The sequence below is a fragment of the Perca flavescens genome, chromosome 14 (genome assembly GCF_004354835.1).
Source record: "Perca flavescens isolate YP-PL-M2 chromosome 14, PFLA_1.0, whole genome shotgun sequence".
Lineage (NCBI taxonomy): Eukaryota > Metazoa > Chordata > Actinopteri > Perciformes > Percidae > Perca > Perca flavescens.
The window spans coordinates 17,624,206-17,638,950 of record NC_041344.1 but is presented as its reverse complement, the minus strand read 5'-3'; the positions used below and the strand labels follow the sequence as shown (position 1 = coordinate 17,638,950).

The 14,745-nt window shown below is 40.5% G+C and overlaps 1 protein-coding gene across 3 annotated transcripts in view; it reads right to left on the bottom strand.

The window, feature by feature from the left end:
* The window catches only part of znf704 (zinc finger protein 704), a 46,513-nt gene that overhangs the window by 3,209 nt on the left and 28,559 nt on the right, over window positions 1-14,745 (bottom strand). For 2 of the 3 annotated variants that reach the window (XM_028598315.1, XM_028598318.1), the window contains exons 3-8: window positions 10,623-10,726; window positions 8,878-9,155; window positions 3,387-3,487; window positions 2,692-2,986; window positions 1,382-1,516; window positions 1,187-1,278 (exon numbers count right to left, since the gene is read on the bottom strand). In XM_028598315.1, coding sequence (XP_028454116.1) covers window positions 1,187-1,278; window positions 1,382-1,516; window positions 2,692-2,986; window positions 3,387-3,487; window positions 8,878-9,155; window positions 10,623-10,726 — 1,005 coding nt within the window. The remainder of the gene's footprint in view (window positions 1-1,186; window positions 1,279-1,381; window positions 1,517-2,691; window positions 2,987-3,386; window positions 3,488-8,877; window positions 9,156-10,622; window positions 10,727-14,745) is intronic. The other variant, XM_028598317.1, reaches the window with a different exon arrangement.

Genomic DNA, 14,745 nt, shown 5'->3' with positions numbered 1-14,745 from the left:
GTTAGAAAACAATTAAAAAACAATAATAAACAACTTAAAAACATTAAAAGACAAGAATAAAATTGATAGTGCAGTATAATAATAAAAGTTACAGTGCAGTATAAGAAATTAAAGTTAATAAAATAGATTATTTAAAGAAAAGCAACATCAAAAAGATAGGTCTTTAGCTTAGATTTAAAAGAACTGAGAGTTGCAGCGGACCTGCAGGTTTCTGGGAGTTTGTTCCATATATGTGGAGCATAAAAACTGAACTCTGCTTCCCCCTGTTTAGTTCTGACTCTGGGGACAACAAGTAGACCTGTCCCAGACGACCTGAGAGGTCTGGGTGGGTCATAATGTAGTAACAGATCAGAAATGTATTTCATAGACATAGTACACACCAAACCTGTGGTAAAAAATTGTTCTCCATGAGTTGAGATACTTTAGACTACTAAAATAAGCTTATTTGGCATGGGTAACTTACACATCAGTGAAGGCACCATTAATGCTGAAAGGTACATACAGGTTTTGGAGGAACATATGCTGCCATCCAAGCAACGTCTTTTTCAGGGACGTCCCTGCTTATTTCAGCAAGACAATTCCAAGCCACATTCTGCACATGTTACAACAGCGTGGCTTCGTAGTAAAATAGTGCGGGTACTAGACTAGCCTGCCTGCAGTCCAGACCTGTCTCCTATTGAAAATGTGGGGCGCATCATGAAGCGCAAAATTTGAAAACAGAGACAACGGACTGTTGAGCAACTGAAGTCTTACATCAAGCAAGAATGGGAAAGAATTCCACCTACAAAGCTTCAATAATTAGTGTCCTCAGTTCCCAAATGCTTATCGAGTGTTGTTAAAAGGAAAGGTGATGTAACACAGTGGTAAACATGCCGCTGTCCCAACTTTTTTGGAACGTGTCAAATTCAAAATGAGCGAATATTTGCACAAAAAAAAAAACAATAGTTTACAAAAAGTTTATTAGTTTGAACATTAAATATCTTGTCTTTGTAGTCTATTCAACTGAATATCGGTTGAAAAGGATTAGCAAATCATTGTATTCTGTTTTTATTTTTGTTTTACACAACGTCCCAACTTCATTGCAATTGGGCTTTGTATGTGCATTCAGTTTGTTCAGGCTTTAATTAAAGCTAAAAAATGAAATGTCCGGTGAGCAGTGACATTGAGAGCAGTGAGGATCCCTTACCTGAGGGCAGTGGTGGCTCTGGGAGGGGATGAGAGGACGGCGATGGTCTGGGAGCGCTGTTCGCCAAAGCCATGGCTTTTACTGGGGGACACCTGAAGATGACAGACAGATTTGGGATTACCAGAACACAAATGTAACTTTGTATGTGGCTGAGAATAAATGCTTGGTCTTGCGTGTGCATTAATGATTCCTCACTGTGGTCCCGGTGAAAGTGACGGGCGGTGACTGCCAGGAGATGCTGAAGCTGGAGCTGTTGGTGGGAGTGAAGCTGGTGGAGGCTGAGCCAGTCGCGTTACTGCTGCTGGACGGGATGGACACTGGAGCCGTGGCCTGAGGGCAGAGGTCAAAGGTCAGATTTCCTACTCCAGTGGAACAAGGTACGTACGTTTAACAGTAGTATTTTTATTAGCATGTTTCTCAAAACCTTGACTTTTAAATCACGTTTCATGGGTTTTTAACTGCTGCTTGGTTTTCTGGAGGTCGTGTAACTGGTTTTAATTTTAAGAAAGGAACATTCTTTGACAATTCTTCATTTGAACATTAGGCATGTCTAAGTCTTTAAAACAACTTGCTCCCTAAAATTCAGTTGTATACACCAGTGGTTCCCAACCTTTTTTCCTTGGCGCCCCCCCTACTCATGTCTAAGAAAAGCTGAGCCCCCCCCACCCAAAACCGAAGTTGAGGTAACTCTCGAGATAGAGCCTCTCTTTCTTTTTTGATACAGAGGAGTTATCAGCACTGTTTCTCCGGCATGTTTCATTCATAAAATAGTGATGCCGTGGCGGCAGGAAAATTGAGGATACAAGAAAATATATAGTTTTCATACAGACTTTTGTATACATTAGATATTCTAGTGTATTATAATTTGTTTAACATGTGCAAAACATTTTTTTTTACCTCAACCTCAAACCAGATAAAGACTCGCGCCCCCCCTGTGATCTTTGCCGCCCCCCCCTGGGGGTGCCCGGACCCCAGGTTGGGAACCACTGGTATACACAACTTAGCCTCAAACTAATCCTTACAAAAATTAACCATGTTTATTTGCAGTAAATGTCTTTAGGTATCTCACACGGTAAAAACTCTTTAATTAAGCACTAATAACTTATGTTGCTGTTAAAACAACACACACAGCCCTCACACTTATTGATGGGTTGTGTCATTATACCACCTACAAATAATTGTTCAAACCTGCTGCTGTGTGTCAATTTACCACAACTGTTAGCACAGCTGCTAACGGGAGCAAGGGATCATAAGTTGCTGTGACATCAATAGTTTTTTGTAAACACTGTGACACATAATCAGGATAATGAGGACCCTGATAGTATTGTGCGAGAGAAAATCTGTGCATTTCGTGTAGCCTGATAAGTGTGTTGTGGTGTGTATATTGATCCAGAGAGTGCATCGATCGCGTGTGTTGTACACTGATCTTTATCTAGCCTGTGTGAGGGTGCGTTTATGCGTGTCTGTACACGTGCACGCTCCCTCGGCTCCCTGCGGCCTCTCACCTGGTAGGCGTGGTCCGTGTGGATGAGGTAGAGCGCGCTGGGCGCAGAGCGGCTGAGCGGGGTGGTGCCGCCAGCGTGAGGCTCCTTGGTGTCCGAGTACTGCGGAGGTCTGTGGGAGTCGGACAGCTGGCTGAGAGCCGGGAGAGGAGAGGCGGAAGGAGGAGGGGGAGAGAGGACGGACGGGGACACAGGGGACAGGCTGCTCAGCCCTTCGGCCACCGAGTCGGTGTTGAGCTTGATCTCTGTGTAGTAGAAGTCCTCCTCGCCATCACTGCAGTCCGAGTCACAGTTACGCCTACAAACAGATAGAGGATACAAACTGTGAGGGCTGATGGAGAGAGGATGGAGAAAAATTAACTTGTCAAAGCAATCGCACACGAGCCCTGCCCCTCTTTAACATTAATGTCATTTCCCCCAACCAACGAAATGCCGTCATCTGCAGTTAACCAGCTTGGGACCTCAGTTTATTGAATGTCAGTATTAATGTGTTATTCATCCGATATCATTGTTCTCTGCTTCCAACCTCTCTCCAGGAGCAACCTTGGTTAGGTTGGCAATAATTCATCAGCCATTAATCTGCTGTTTTGACAATGAAGCTGGGGATGAGTGAGGAAGTGAAAAAAAAGCTGTTTTGGAGGCTTTGAGTGGACTGCAGCTAAGGTCGGCAGTGTGTTATGTGTGAGTTGGTGTCTTGCCCCAGGTGGATGGTGCGGATGTGTCTCTGGATGCCAGCAGCGGTACTCAGCACCTTGCCACAGTTCTTCCACAGGCACTTGAACATCACCTTCATGGAGTTCTGCAAGAAACACATAGGAGCTCATGAATGGTTTGGTGTTGACAGAAATATGTGGTTGTTGTTGTTGTTTTTGGCAAAAAGAGCAACATTTTCTGTCAAGTCATGATTCCTTATATAGTATAACATCCGCGTTTGGTTGAGGCTCTCATATTGACTTCCTTTATAACCACACAGTAAATGACAAGCAATTAGATGTGTGCAGATCAACTCCCTGAGTGTTTTTTTTAAATGATATGTGCCTACAACTCACTTACTCATTTAATTAAATCCATCTCTATATTACAAAAGGTGAGGTACATCTGGTCAACCATCCTAAAGTACATAATGTCCTTTCAATTTCTTCCTCATGTTTCAGGCTTCTCAAGTGACTGCATAACATGCTATAACACCTACTGGAAGTTTTAAGGGGTCAGTTTAGGACTTTATTTATTGTATTATAGCTTTAATATTTGTATTTTTATTGTGGATTTTAGAGCGCCAGCATCAGTGAAGACTGGACAGAAATGAAAAACTAGATTAAGTGGCACCAGTATGTGCAATGAAAACTATGGTTATCACAGTCAATGTTATCATTTCACTCATATGCTAAGGTATAGTTAATGAAATAAAAACTGTTATGGATTTAAGTATTTCTCAATGTCAAACCACTGACCTCATGCCAAGGCCGATGAGGTGGTGGGGCATTTTGATGAAGCTTGACAGGATGCTTTTGAAGTGCAAAAACTGGTGCGTTTACAACAAAAAACATACTCAAACAACGGGCCCAAACTGAACCCAGATAGATACAAAAACTAAATTAAACTGAGGCGAAATAACAGCAAACAAACATAACAGCAACCTCACAGCAAGCTGCCAAGTCCTTTCTATCTTCCCCTTCTTCTGAAGGCACTTTCAACCTCTCAGCCTCACCCAACTGGACCCTACCACCTGCACACGTGATTATAGGGGGAGCTAAACTGAAAAAGCAACATTAACACTCTGTATCTGAAAATAACATTACCATTTAGATAGATCAGTTACTACTGACATTACTATTTATGCTGACATTACTACCCACAACAATAGGCACCCCAAATATTATAAAAATGTCATTCACTGCAGAACTATCCTACCTATTGTTCTACACCTAAAGAGTGCTCAGCACCTCAGGACCTAATCAGGCACACCTGCATACACTCTCCTAAATGAAGCTGGTGAGCAGCTGATCTACCCCCCACATCACAGGCAGAACCACAGCGAAATACTATGAACCCATAAACCAAACAGGCTTATGTCAAATAATAATTTATCAAATAAACTAAAACATTACACTGAAATTAGAGATTAAGCAGAAACAAAACATTGTTAATTTTGGGAACACAGGCTAATGAAAAAGGAGAAAGGCAGCCTTTTCACACTCACTATGCCGGGAACTTCAGGAACACACATCAGCTGCATTGCACAGCATTCATTTGATTTGTACAAACTGATGCCCACAGCCCACAACAGATGTATCATACAGACAGAAGAAGTTAGTGAGGTACAGTAGCCAGGATGTCCAGAGTTGGGGAGTGAAAGTGATAAACCTGATGATTTTCTAGGGAGTTGGCATGCAGCATCACTGGGAAACTGGACAGCAACATAGCCTATGGAGTTGCTGCACATTATACAGTATAAGGTCAGCATGTCACACCCTTTTGATCTCAAAGACATTCATTCACATAATTTATATTTCTTTTTATAAAACCAAAGTCTATAGTATTTTTTAATCAATATTTTATATATATTTAAAGTAGTTCTGCTATCGATAAATGTGGATCATGTTTGTCGTGTCATATTGACAATGCTGTCAAACTTCACTTCAGTAAAAACTGTGAATATTCACTGTACACTGACAACAAGTGAACTGAGTGAGGACTGCTTGTGAGCTAGTGAGGCTCCTGTATCTTTTATCATTCTACTGTAATTACACCACTGGAATCCTAGAGAGACTGTACATTGTTTATCATGGAGCCTTGTGTGCTTTCTCCCAGCCCTCCTGCTTACCTTACTCTGAGCCATTATAAATGGTCTTATAGGCCTGTCTATCAAACTATTGTTGAGGGGGCTGATTTAATTTTAACAAGATATTTTTTTTCTTCTTTATTTTTCCTCCTCTTTTTTCATAAAACGCATTGCACACACAACAAGCATCTGTCCCCCGTGCATTGTTTTGTCTTTGGGTAACAAAAGCCTGTTTTGTGTGTCATCCGAGTGTGTGAGTGTGTTATTCCCTTTTAAATTTCACAGTTAATTAAATGGGGAGCTCCAAACAGTATTGTCTTACCAAGAGAGAAGTGAGAGCACAAGAGAAGCTTGTAGATAATTTAATGTGAAACCTTGGCATCGCTCATATAGCACGTGTGTGTGTGTGTGTGTGTGTGTGTGTGTGTGTGTGTATCTGTGATTATGTAAGTCAACTACATTGTTATCCAAGGCTATTAGAAAAACAGTTTTTATCTCCATCCACACTCTATTCGCTCTTCCCTGTTCGTGTAATTCTTGTTAGTCCCCGTTTAATTCTTCATCCATAACCTTCCTGGCTCTTCCTCTCCCTCCTTCTCTCTTCTAAATGTCTCCCTCTCCATGCCCTTCTTTGTGATAAGTGCCCAATTAATATAGTACAATGTGGAGCTCACCGAAGAGTCTTTATCGATTTTAAGAGGAAACATGAAGCCGGCAAGATCTTTATGTTTGCTTTAGCGGGTATTCAAATCATTACTGCCGCTGCAGAGCTGCTGCATGTGCAGGCTGAGAAGTAATTATGATGGGCGGTTGTCTGGGGAGGACACACACAAACACACACACACACACACACACACATAATATATATATATATATTGTGTGTGTGTGTGTGTTACACACACACGCAAGGGGGAGAGGGGGGCAAAAAACATTGGCGAGAGCAGGAGAAAAAGGGGGAGAGACAGTGAAAGGAGGGATAGATGGAGGATTTTGACAGCAAACGGCAAACCAGCAAGTAGGTGTGCCGATTATGAGAGAGAGATACAAAGTGGGAGAGCAAAGCAATATACGTCAGAAAAAATAATAAATGTGACACTGAGCTGTGGATGTGATGAGCTGTCAGTGGTGTGTGGAGAATGAGACGAGCAGAAAAAAAAAAAAAGGGCAGCAAAGAGATAGTTACCACTGGAGCAAAAAGGCTGTGTGTCCTTTCCTGTCCCATTGTTATCTCTGCCAATCAAACAGTCAGAGTCTAAACTACATCCGTAACCTCAGAGGTTAATATTACAGTGTGTTAACTCTCTGAAGGAGGGCATCAAGCAGCTTGTGTACAGATCTGAGAGCTTCTTATTAAGAGATCTGCCTGTTATCAGGAGAGCTGCTGTCATTCCCTTTAAACCCCTTTAATATGTGACTCTGTGACAGCTCCACACTGAAATGAAAGAAATGACTTGTTGCGACTGTTTCTAAACCTTCTAGAGCACAAACCGTTATGACCACAAAATTATTATTTTATTTTTATTTCATAGAAACTGAGGATTAAGGAAGTAACTGGTCAATTTATTGGAGCCTGAGAGAAAATTTTAAATTTTAAATTTTATTTTTTTAATAACTCTCACTAAAGCCACTTAGACCTTGTCCATACCAAGATAGTTTTATCTGAAATGCATAGTTTTCTCTTCAGTTTGGCCTTCTATCCACAATAAATCATTTCTCACACTACATTTTTTAAAGCCAAGAGTAACCCTTTTTCACAATACTGGTTTTAGTTTGAACAGGACAACATAGCTTTTGGAAACGTAAGCTTGACATGTTATTGGGCTTTGTAGCAATAATGTTAAGAAGACAACTTCCGGTTGCCTATGTATATGTCAATATAGCTGCTCACACAATAAAGGAGGTTTAGTAATTATCCTGCATCTACTGTATGTGCTTTTCAGACATCTTAGCCGTTTGATGTATTTTTATTTTTTTTTTGTGAATATTTGGACAAATTATGTGTAGGTTGTTTTATGACAAACATCATAAAATAATGATTTGATTGATGTCTCAGTGCTGATAGCAGGAATTCCTGATGATGTCTGGTGTTTTGGTGTGGATTAACTCATTTTCAAATGTTCCACCATTGTACGTTTGTAGTAATACATCAGTTCTCCATGCCTATTTGTTTTTCAATAGTAGAAATGCCTTCAACTATCGATTCATAGGGGTGTGAATCTTCACTGGTCTCAAAATTTTATTTGATTACGATTATCCTGTCAACGATTTGAACAGTTATCACTAGGGCTGCAACTAACGATTACTTTAATAATCGATTAATCTGTCGATTATTTTTTCGATTAATCGATGAATCGGAAAAAAAAAAAAAAAAAAAGCATTAATTTACATCAACTCAATACATACATACTTGTTGTTTTAGTTAATAGTTGTGTAAAGGTAAGTAACCCAAATAGCGGATACAGATACACACAGACTGACATGCAGAGACACACACACACACACACACACACACACACACACACACACACACACACACACACACACACACACACACACACACACACACACACACACACACACACTTATTCATTAAATTATTACCATCATTGTAGTAAGTGCAAGTTAAGTTCATTTAGGCACCACACACTAATATATTTGTCAACAATAACTGATATGGGACAAGCACATAATATATACATGACAACAGATTGAAAAAGTAATGGGCCAAAAAAGGCGAGTGAATAAAACCGTGTCTTTAGTCTTGCAAACTATACCATCCCTGCTTTATTACTGTTATTAACAAGCTAACGCTAGCTTGTCATGCTAGTCAGCTGGATAACGAGTAAACAGCAGCACCAGAAGAGCTACTGGAGGGACGGTACGTTCCTCACTTCAGAACGGAACAGAAGTAGGATAGTGTAGTGACTTTACCCTGCTGTTGAACTCCCTTCCTCCTCATCAAGGACTCCAACATGTTTACGTTTTAGGTGCTGACTCATCACCGTGGTGCGCCCGTGCCATGCCGTGTTGCTTTTGCTTATCTTGCAATTAACACGTTTCTGATTTATTTAGTGTGAAATGCTCCCACACCTTAGATGACTTAGGTCGTACTGATTTCTCTGCCTCCGCCGAGTATTTCAGAACAACGTTACGGGTCTCTCCGGTCTCTCTCCGTATTTCCTCTACCACCGCTCTGCGCTTTTTTTCTTTTCTTTCGCTCCGCGCTGTTCCGCTCTGTGCTCAACTCAAATTTTTTTTTTGCAGAATCGTCCACGCCCGCATCGCGATGCATCGGTGCAATGATTAATTTCAACACCCCTATTAATTCACCAAGATTGTTTTCAGAGTACAGAAGCAGAAGTGGCCTTTGCCTTCAGCCTTCTAACTCAGATGTCTACAGTATTCACCTTGCGCTTGCGAGGGATGGGCTCATCGAAGAGCAGGCTACTGCCGTCCTGCTCATCCAGGCTGGGGTCTTCAGGCCCTGCAGGGCCGGATCCCACACCACCCAGACTGGACACACGGAAGGGCTTGAAGCTGTCGGCGGAGAGAGGTGGAGAAGGTGTAGAAGGGTTGGACTGGTCACTGGGGGCAGACCAGCTCCAGTAGCCCCCTGAAGAGCTGTTGCTGGATGGGGTGAAGGGGCCGGCTGAGCCGTTGTCCTTCCACGAACCACTCAGACCTTCTAAGACGATGGAGGTGAACAGAAAGGGGATAGGGTGGAGGGGAGGGGTGAATTAAGGAGAACATAGTGGAGAGGAAGAAAGATAGATCATGAGAGTAAATCTAACAACAAAAAGTCAGGTTTCTAGATGATACAACCACAGCAAAATGTGTTGGTGTTCCTCTGTCGATGATGGCAGATCAAGACAGTTTAGATGGCTTTTTTTGCACTTCACACAAATAAGCCTCCCAGCACTACTGCTGTCAGTGACAGAGAAGAAAAAAAAGTTTACTTTCTTGTTCTGTGCTTCCGCAGAGACACTTCCAATGTTTTTTTTTTTTTTTTTAAGATAAAAGAAATGTTTCTTTTGATTGTCAGCTACAAAAGACATTTCACTTCGTGAAGGATGAGGCTTGGGGAAACTTTGGAGTGTGTACATAAGTGTGTATCAGAAAGTATGTGTGTGTTTTGAGGGATGTGTGTGTGCGAGTCAGAGAGATTGAGAGTTAAGAGCAGACCTGCTTAGTTTGGTTTAGTAAAGCTGCTTCTTGGTGGGGTGTCTCTCCTCTGAGTCTTTCCTTACGACATGTCACATTAAAGAGGAAGTATCTCACCAACATTTAGAAAGCTGCTCTGATATACATTTGGTTATGTGGTACAGAAAAAAAAAGAAGAAAAAAAAAGAAAACACCTTTTAATGAGAGTTAGAACTAATGCAGTTGAACAATCATATGGCAGATTATGAGAATTAAATGTCAACCATGGTGCATTGCTTGGTGCACTATGCATTAGAACCTACTGTGTGTACTGATGTATATGCACATTGTATGATCTCTAACTTGTCTGCATGGGTGTGACATCTGTATGACTACATTAAAATAATGATATAATAATAAAGTAGTCTGCTCATCCACACCATGTTAAGGCAGTGGCCTAAAACACATAATAAATAATAAAACTGTACAGTTGGTATTTAAAATCCATTTGCATGTGTGCAAGATGTATGAGATGTACATTTAACATTTGATTGCGTGTGTGTGTGTGTGTGTGTGTGTGTGTGTGTGTGTGTGTGTGTGTGTGTGTGTGTGTGTGTGTGACTGTGATAACACGTGCATGGTGGTTGGAGGGTTGGCTGCATGTCTGCTTGGTTAAATGGATGGTCGTTTAGTTTCAGACTGAGTGGTTGCATGTGACTGCAGTTACGAGGCACTTTGGATTTTCCGCCACCATGTACTGGGTGGCAGAGATCCAGACTTACTGTGCTCTTCTGTGGATTTGCAGAAGTCATTGATGAGAAAAAACTAAAGCACAGCAGGTGGCAGTAATTTATCAACCTAAGCTTCCACATGCATTCACAAGATAACAGCTGTGAGGGAACGAAAAGTCTGGGCTTCTTTTTTCACAGGTATAAAGCATGTTGTATTTGCCAAAACCCACTGTGTCAAAAGGCCATCCCCCACTTACTCAGTTGTTAGCTGCAATACTCACCGTTGACTTTAACAGGTGGACTTCTGACCAGGGGGCTGGTGGAGAGAGTTGTCAGCACCATGGCAGCCGTCACCTTATCCATGTCCACTTCCTCCTCTGACCGTCTGTGAAAACACAACAGAAAAATAGAATTTTACTGAGCATACATTACACACCTTGCACACATATACCAATGTCTGAACTTGGACATGAAGTGGGCAGCAAGAACACAGTAAGTGTGTGTCTTCTTCATTTCCCTCCAAATGTTTTCAGACAAGAACCAGGCCTTCTATTCTAAAACTCACTCAGCGCTGCATTCGGCTGCAATGACTACAACATAAGCTGCTGATTACATTTACGTTTTTTTTTTTTTTTTTTTAAATATACTTTACAGGCGACTGATACAATTCCCAGATACCATTGAGAAAAAAAATCAATAAATGTAAAACTAAAGTAGACTGACTGTGGGTCTTGTATTCAATCCCTAAAGCCTTTATTATCAATACAAGCTCAGTGCTGAACAGCACACACACTAGCCAATCCATTTGACAGACTAACCACACACAACACATATTTGTCTCTTCTAATAGGCGCGTGGCAAACACATAATAGAACAGCTGTCTTCATTCTCTCGCAGTGTGTGTGCGTGTTTTGTTCCTGAGCAAGCAAGGCTTTGATTGTGTGTTGAAGCCAAATGGTCAAAGTCAATTCTATTACAATGATGAAATCCCCTGCTGCCATGAAAAGAAAAAAAAACACATCAGCCATCACAAAGTTTTCACAGATGCTAAGATCAAATGGTTATACTGCATCTTAATTGGTTTAAATCCAGTACAGGCAACAAAGAGATTGAAATAAAGAACTCATCTTTTACTTTCCTTATACATGTCAAACAACAAATAAATGCCGACTTAGAAGTGAGCTGATAGAGGATTGTACAAGTTATGTAAAATCTGTGAGATGATGCAACAATTATTCTCCTCCATCAGCACATGTATCTGTAGTTGCCACTCATCTACAGTACTTTTACACTGTTGCAAGTGGCAAGTAAAAAGAAATCCTGCCAAAATGTTTATTAGATCCTAGATAATGGCTGATTGTTTCTAATAAATGTGCACAGCAAAAACAATTTGTGCAAATAAAGCATCAAAAGCCCACTGAGATTACAGGTGTTAGAGTGAATCTAGAAACCTGCGTCTTCCAAATTCAACGAAATTTCATCTTACATGTAATTAAATAATTAAAAAGAAACAATAAAATGATATAAAAACAAGAAAAGTGGCATACAAGTAACCACAATACCCAGGAACACAATGTCTGTCACAAGAGGGCTTTGGCTGTGATCACTACACTCACTGCATCCGTGTTGTTCGGCAGGAAAAAAACATCCTACAACATCCTGCAAACACATGCAAAAGGCTCCTCAGTAGTGTTGCAGTCTGGTGCAATATCCCACTGTAAGCATGACAGGGAAGTGGGAGACATGTAATGACTTTCACTGCCTCTTTCACTTGGGAAACAATTCACACCCCAACAGGACGTGACCCAAAGCATACTGTACAATCAAAAGCAACAGCAGGGACGCTTAAGAAAAACAGTGTCAAACGTGTTGAGTGGCCCAGTCTAAGCCCAGTCGTGACCCCCAATGTTTATTTTTAGAATGGCTTTAAGGCACAGATGCTACCCATCTAAGATGAACAAGCTTAAGCAAATCTAGAGAAAAAGAAAAGTGCCAAAATCCACACGTGTTAAACTAACAAAGATGTGTTTAAGATGACTTAGACGACTCAAAGCTGACAAAGGTTATTCCCCAAATTAGTCACAAAATTATGTTTAAATGAGACATTTCTGACTCTGTAATGATTATAAAGGACACATCATGTTTTCTTAGTAGATAAATCTCCTTAAACACTTAGTGGAGTATTCATTATGGATCATGTTTTGTCTAACCCACTTTCAATCTACCATGTTTAGAGTAAACCTTTTCCATAATAGGTAACAAAAGCTGTAGAGAATACAGCACAGGGTTCTCAGCTCTTACTGTTTTGGCAGTTGTATTGAGAACAATTTCTTTGAGGTTTTCTTTTTTACCGCAACACTCATTGGCCCGAGTTGACACATTTTTATATACATACTTATGACTCCCCAATTTTAAATTTTTATATATTTGATATACTGTTTTGTTATCTAAACATTTGTGTTAAATATAATAGATATGTGGTCCAATATCTATAAAAACAACATGGCAATAGGTAACAAATAAAGAGAGTTAACTTAATTATAATTTTAATTAATTTGATCTGATACAAGCTAGATAATGTTAACAAGAAACTATGACGAGCCCTTGGCTGCGTGTCATCCCCTCTCTCTCCCCCTATTTCCTGTCTATCTGCACTATCTAATAATAATAAAAAATAAATAAATAATAAAAACGTTACACTATAGTTAAAGTCTTGGACAGACTCTTAAACGTTAGCATCATTTTGAATAAATTGCATTTTCAACATTAATGTAAAGCCATTAAAAGTGTATTAACTTTACAGGCAAAATGGAGATTGTTTTTCCCTGTGAGACGAGAGCGTCAGCTAACAAAGAAAGAGCCTCCGCCTCCATTAGCTGAGTCTAATTTATTACCGTTTCGACTGTTGTATATGATGTCATTACAGCCTCCACATAAATCAAGAAACGAAGCTGCGCACAACTGCCACTGTCACCCATAACCCCCCACCCTACGTCGCCATAAAACAACTTCCTAGTCACCTTGGGAGGCCATCATGTGACTGTAGATATTGACGCCATGGCAACCGAGACAGACAATAATTAGTGGGTACTTTGTCTATCTGGAAATATTAAAGACTAAATCTCAAAAAACACATTAAGAGGACTAATAATTAAGATGTGATTTATGAGAGGGAGAAGAAGAGAGAGCAGGAAGGGGAATTTCCCCAAATCCCATTTGCCATTAGTGTCTTATCAAACTTAGTTTTGGTCTAAGTGCTTATTATGGCTATAATTAACACACACCAAGAGCCTGTGTGTGTATGTGTGTTAGATAGACACATGATAAAATGCATGATGTGGCAGTAGACGTAGTAGGAGGGTTAATGGATGGGTAAGTGAATTCTGATAAACGAGTTTCATATGTTGGCATGTTTGTGTGTCACTCGTATGCTAGAGTGTGTTTTAATATTCTTACTTCACTAACTTGCAATCAAAACATCTCCTAATATCGGACCCCAGAGTCCTTCTAAATGCATAATCATGTTCGTATAGCTTCATCATCAGAAAACTAGAGAGAGAGAAAAGAGCTTGTTTACTAAAGCTCTTAAGACAATCCATTCAAGTAGAAAATATACTCTGCTTCCTGTATGCATTCAAACTGCTGATATGGCCTGATGTGTTTTAGGCCACTGCCTTAACATGGTGTGGATGAGCAGACTACTATTGTCTTTAATTGTCTTAAAATGTTAATGCCAGATGTAAACAGGGTTGAAGAAGAAATCTATTTAAAAAAATTAAACATGTCTGTTCATTTAATGGCAGTTACACACCAACCAGACGGCCAACCGTCAAAAAAACCGGCAGCTGATTGGACGAACGCAGGCATGGAACACACCGAACAGACTCGAGTCACCGACCTCGCCAGACTGTCCAACGGCCGATTATCGGGTTAACGTGTCAGCGCCTTAATAGCCTTGACCGAGTTTGAATTCGACTTAGATTTGAAAGCAGAGGAGGTACTATGCAAGTAAACGAAAAAAGAAAATACTGGCCATTTGGTACTGAACTATTCAAGAGCTACTACATAGATCCTTCACTGAAAAAAATCATGAACACATGTTGAACACAGAAATTACAAACTACAGAAGATAAAATTAGATTCATAGATGAATTGGGATTCACCCCTGTGAGGGTGTGGAGATACGTAAAACAACAGCTCCCTCTTCAGGGGTTCTGATGAGTTTAGTGGGAAATATGGCTGTGTGTGTGTGTGTGTGTGTGTGGCAAAGTCTCCACAGTTGTGGGGGACGGGCAGCAGAGTCCAGTTTCAAACTAAACACTGGGCAGGGAGTGAGACAATAACAGGGGATCAAGTTACAGTGGCCATGTTAGTTTGACAGGTAGATGTGATCCAATGAAATGT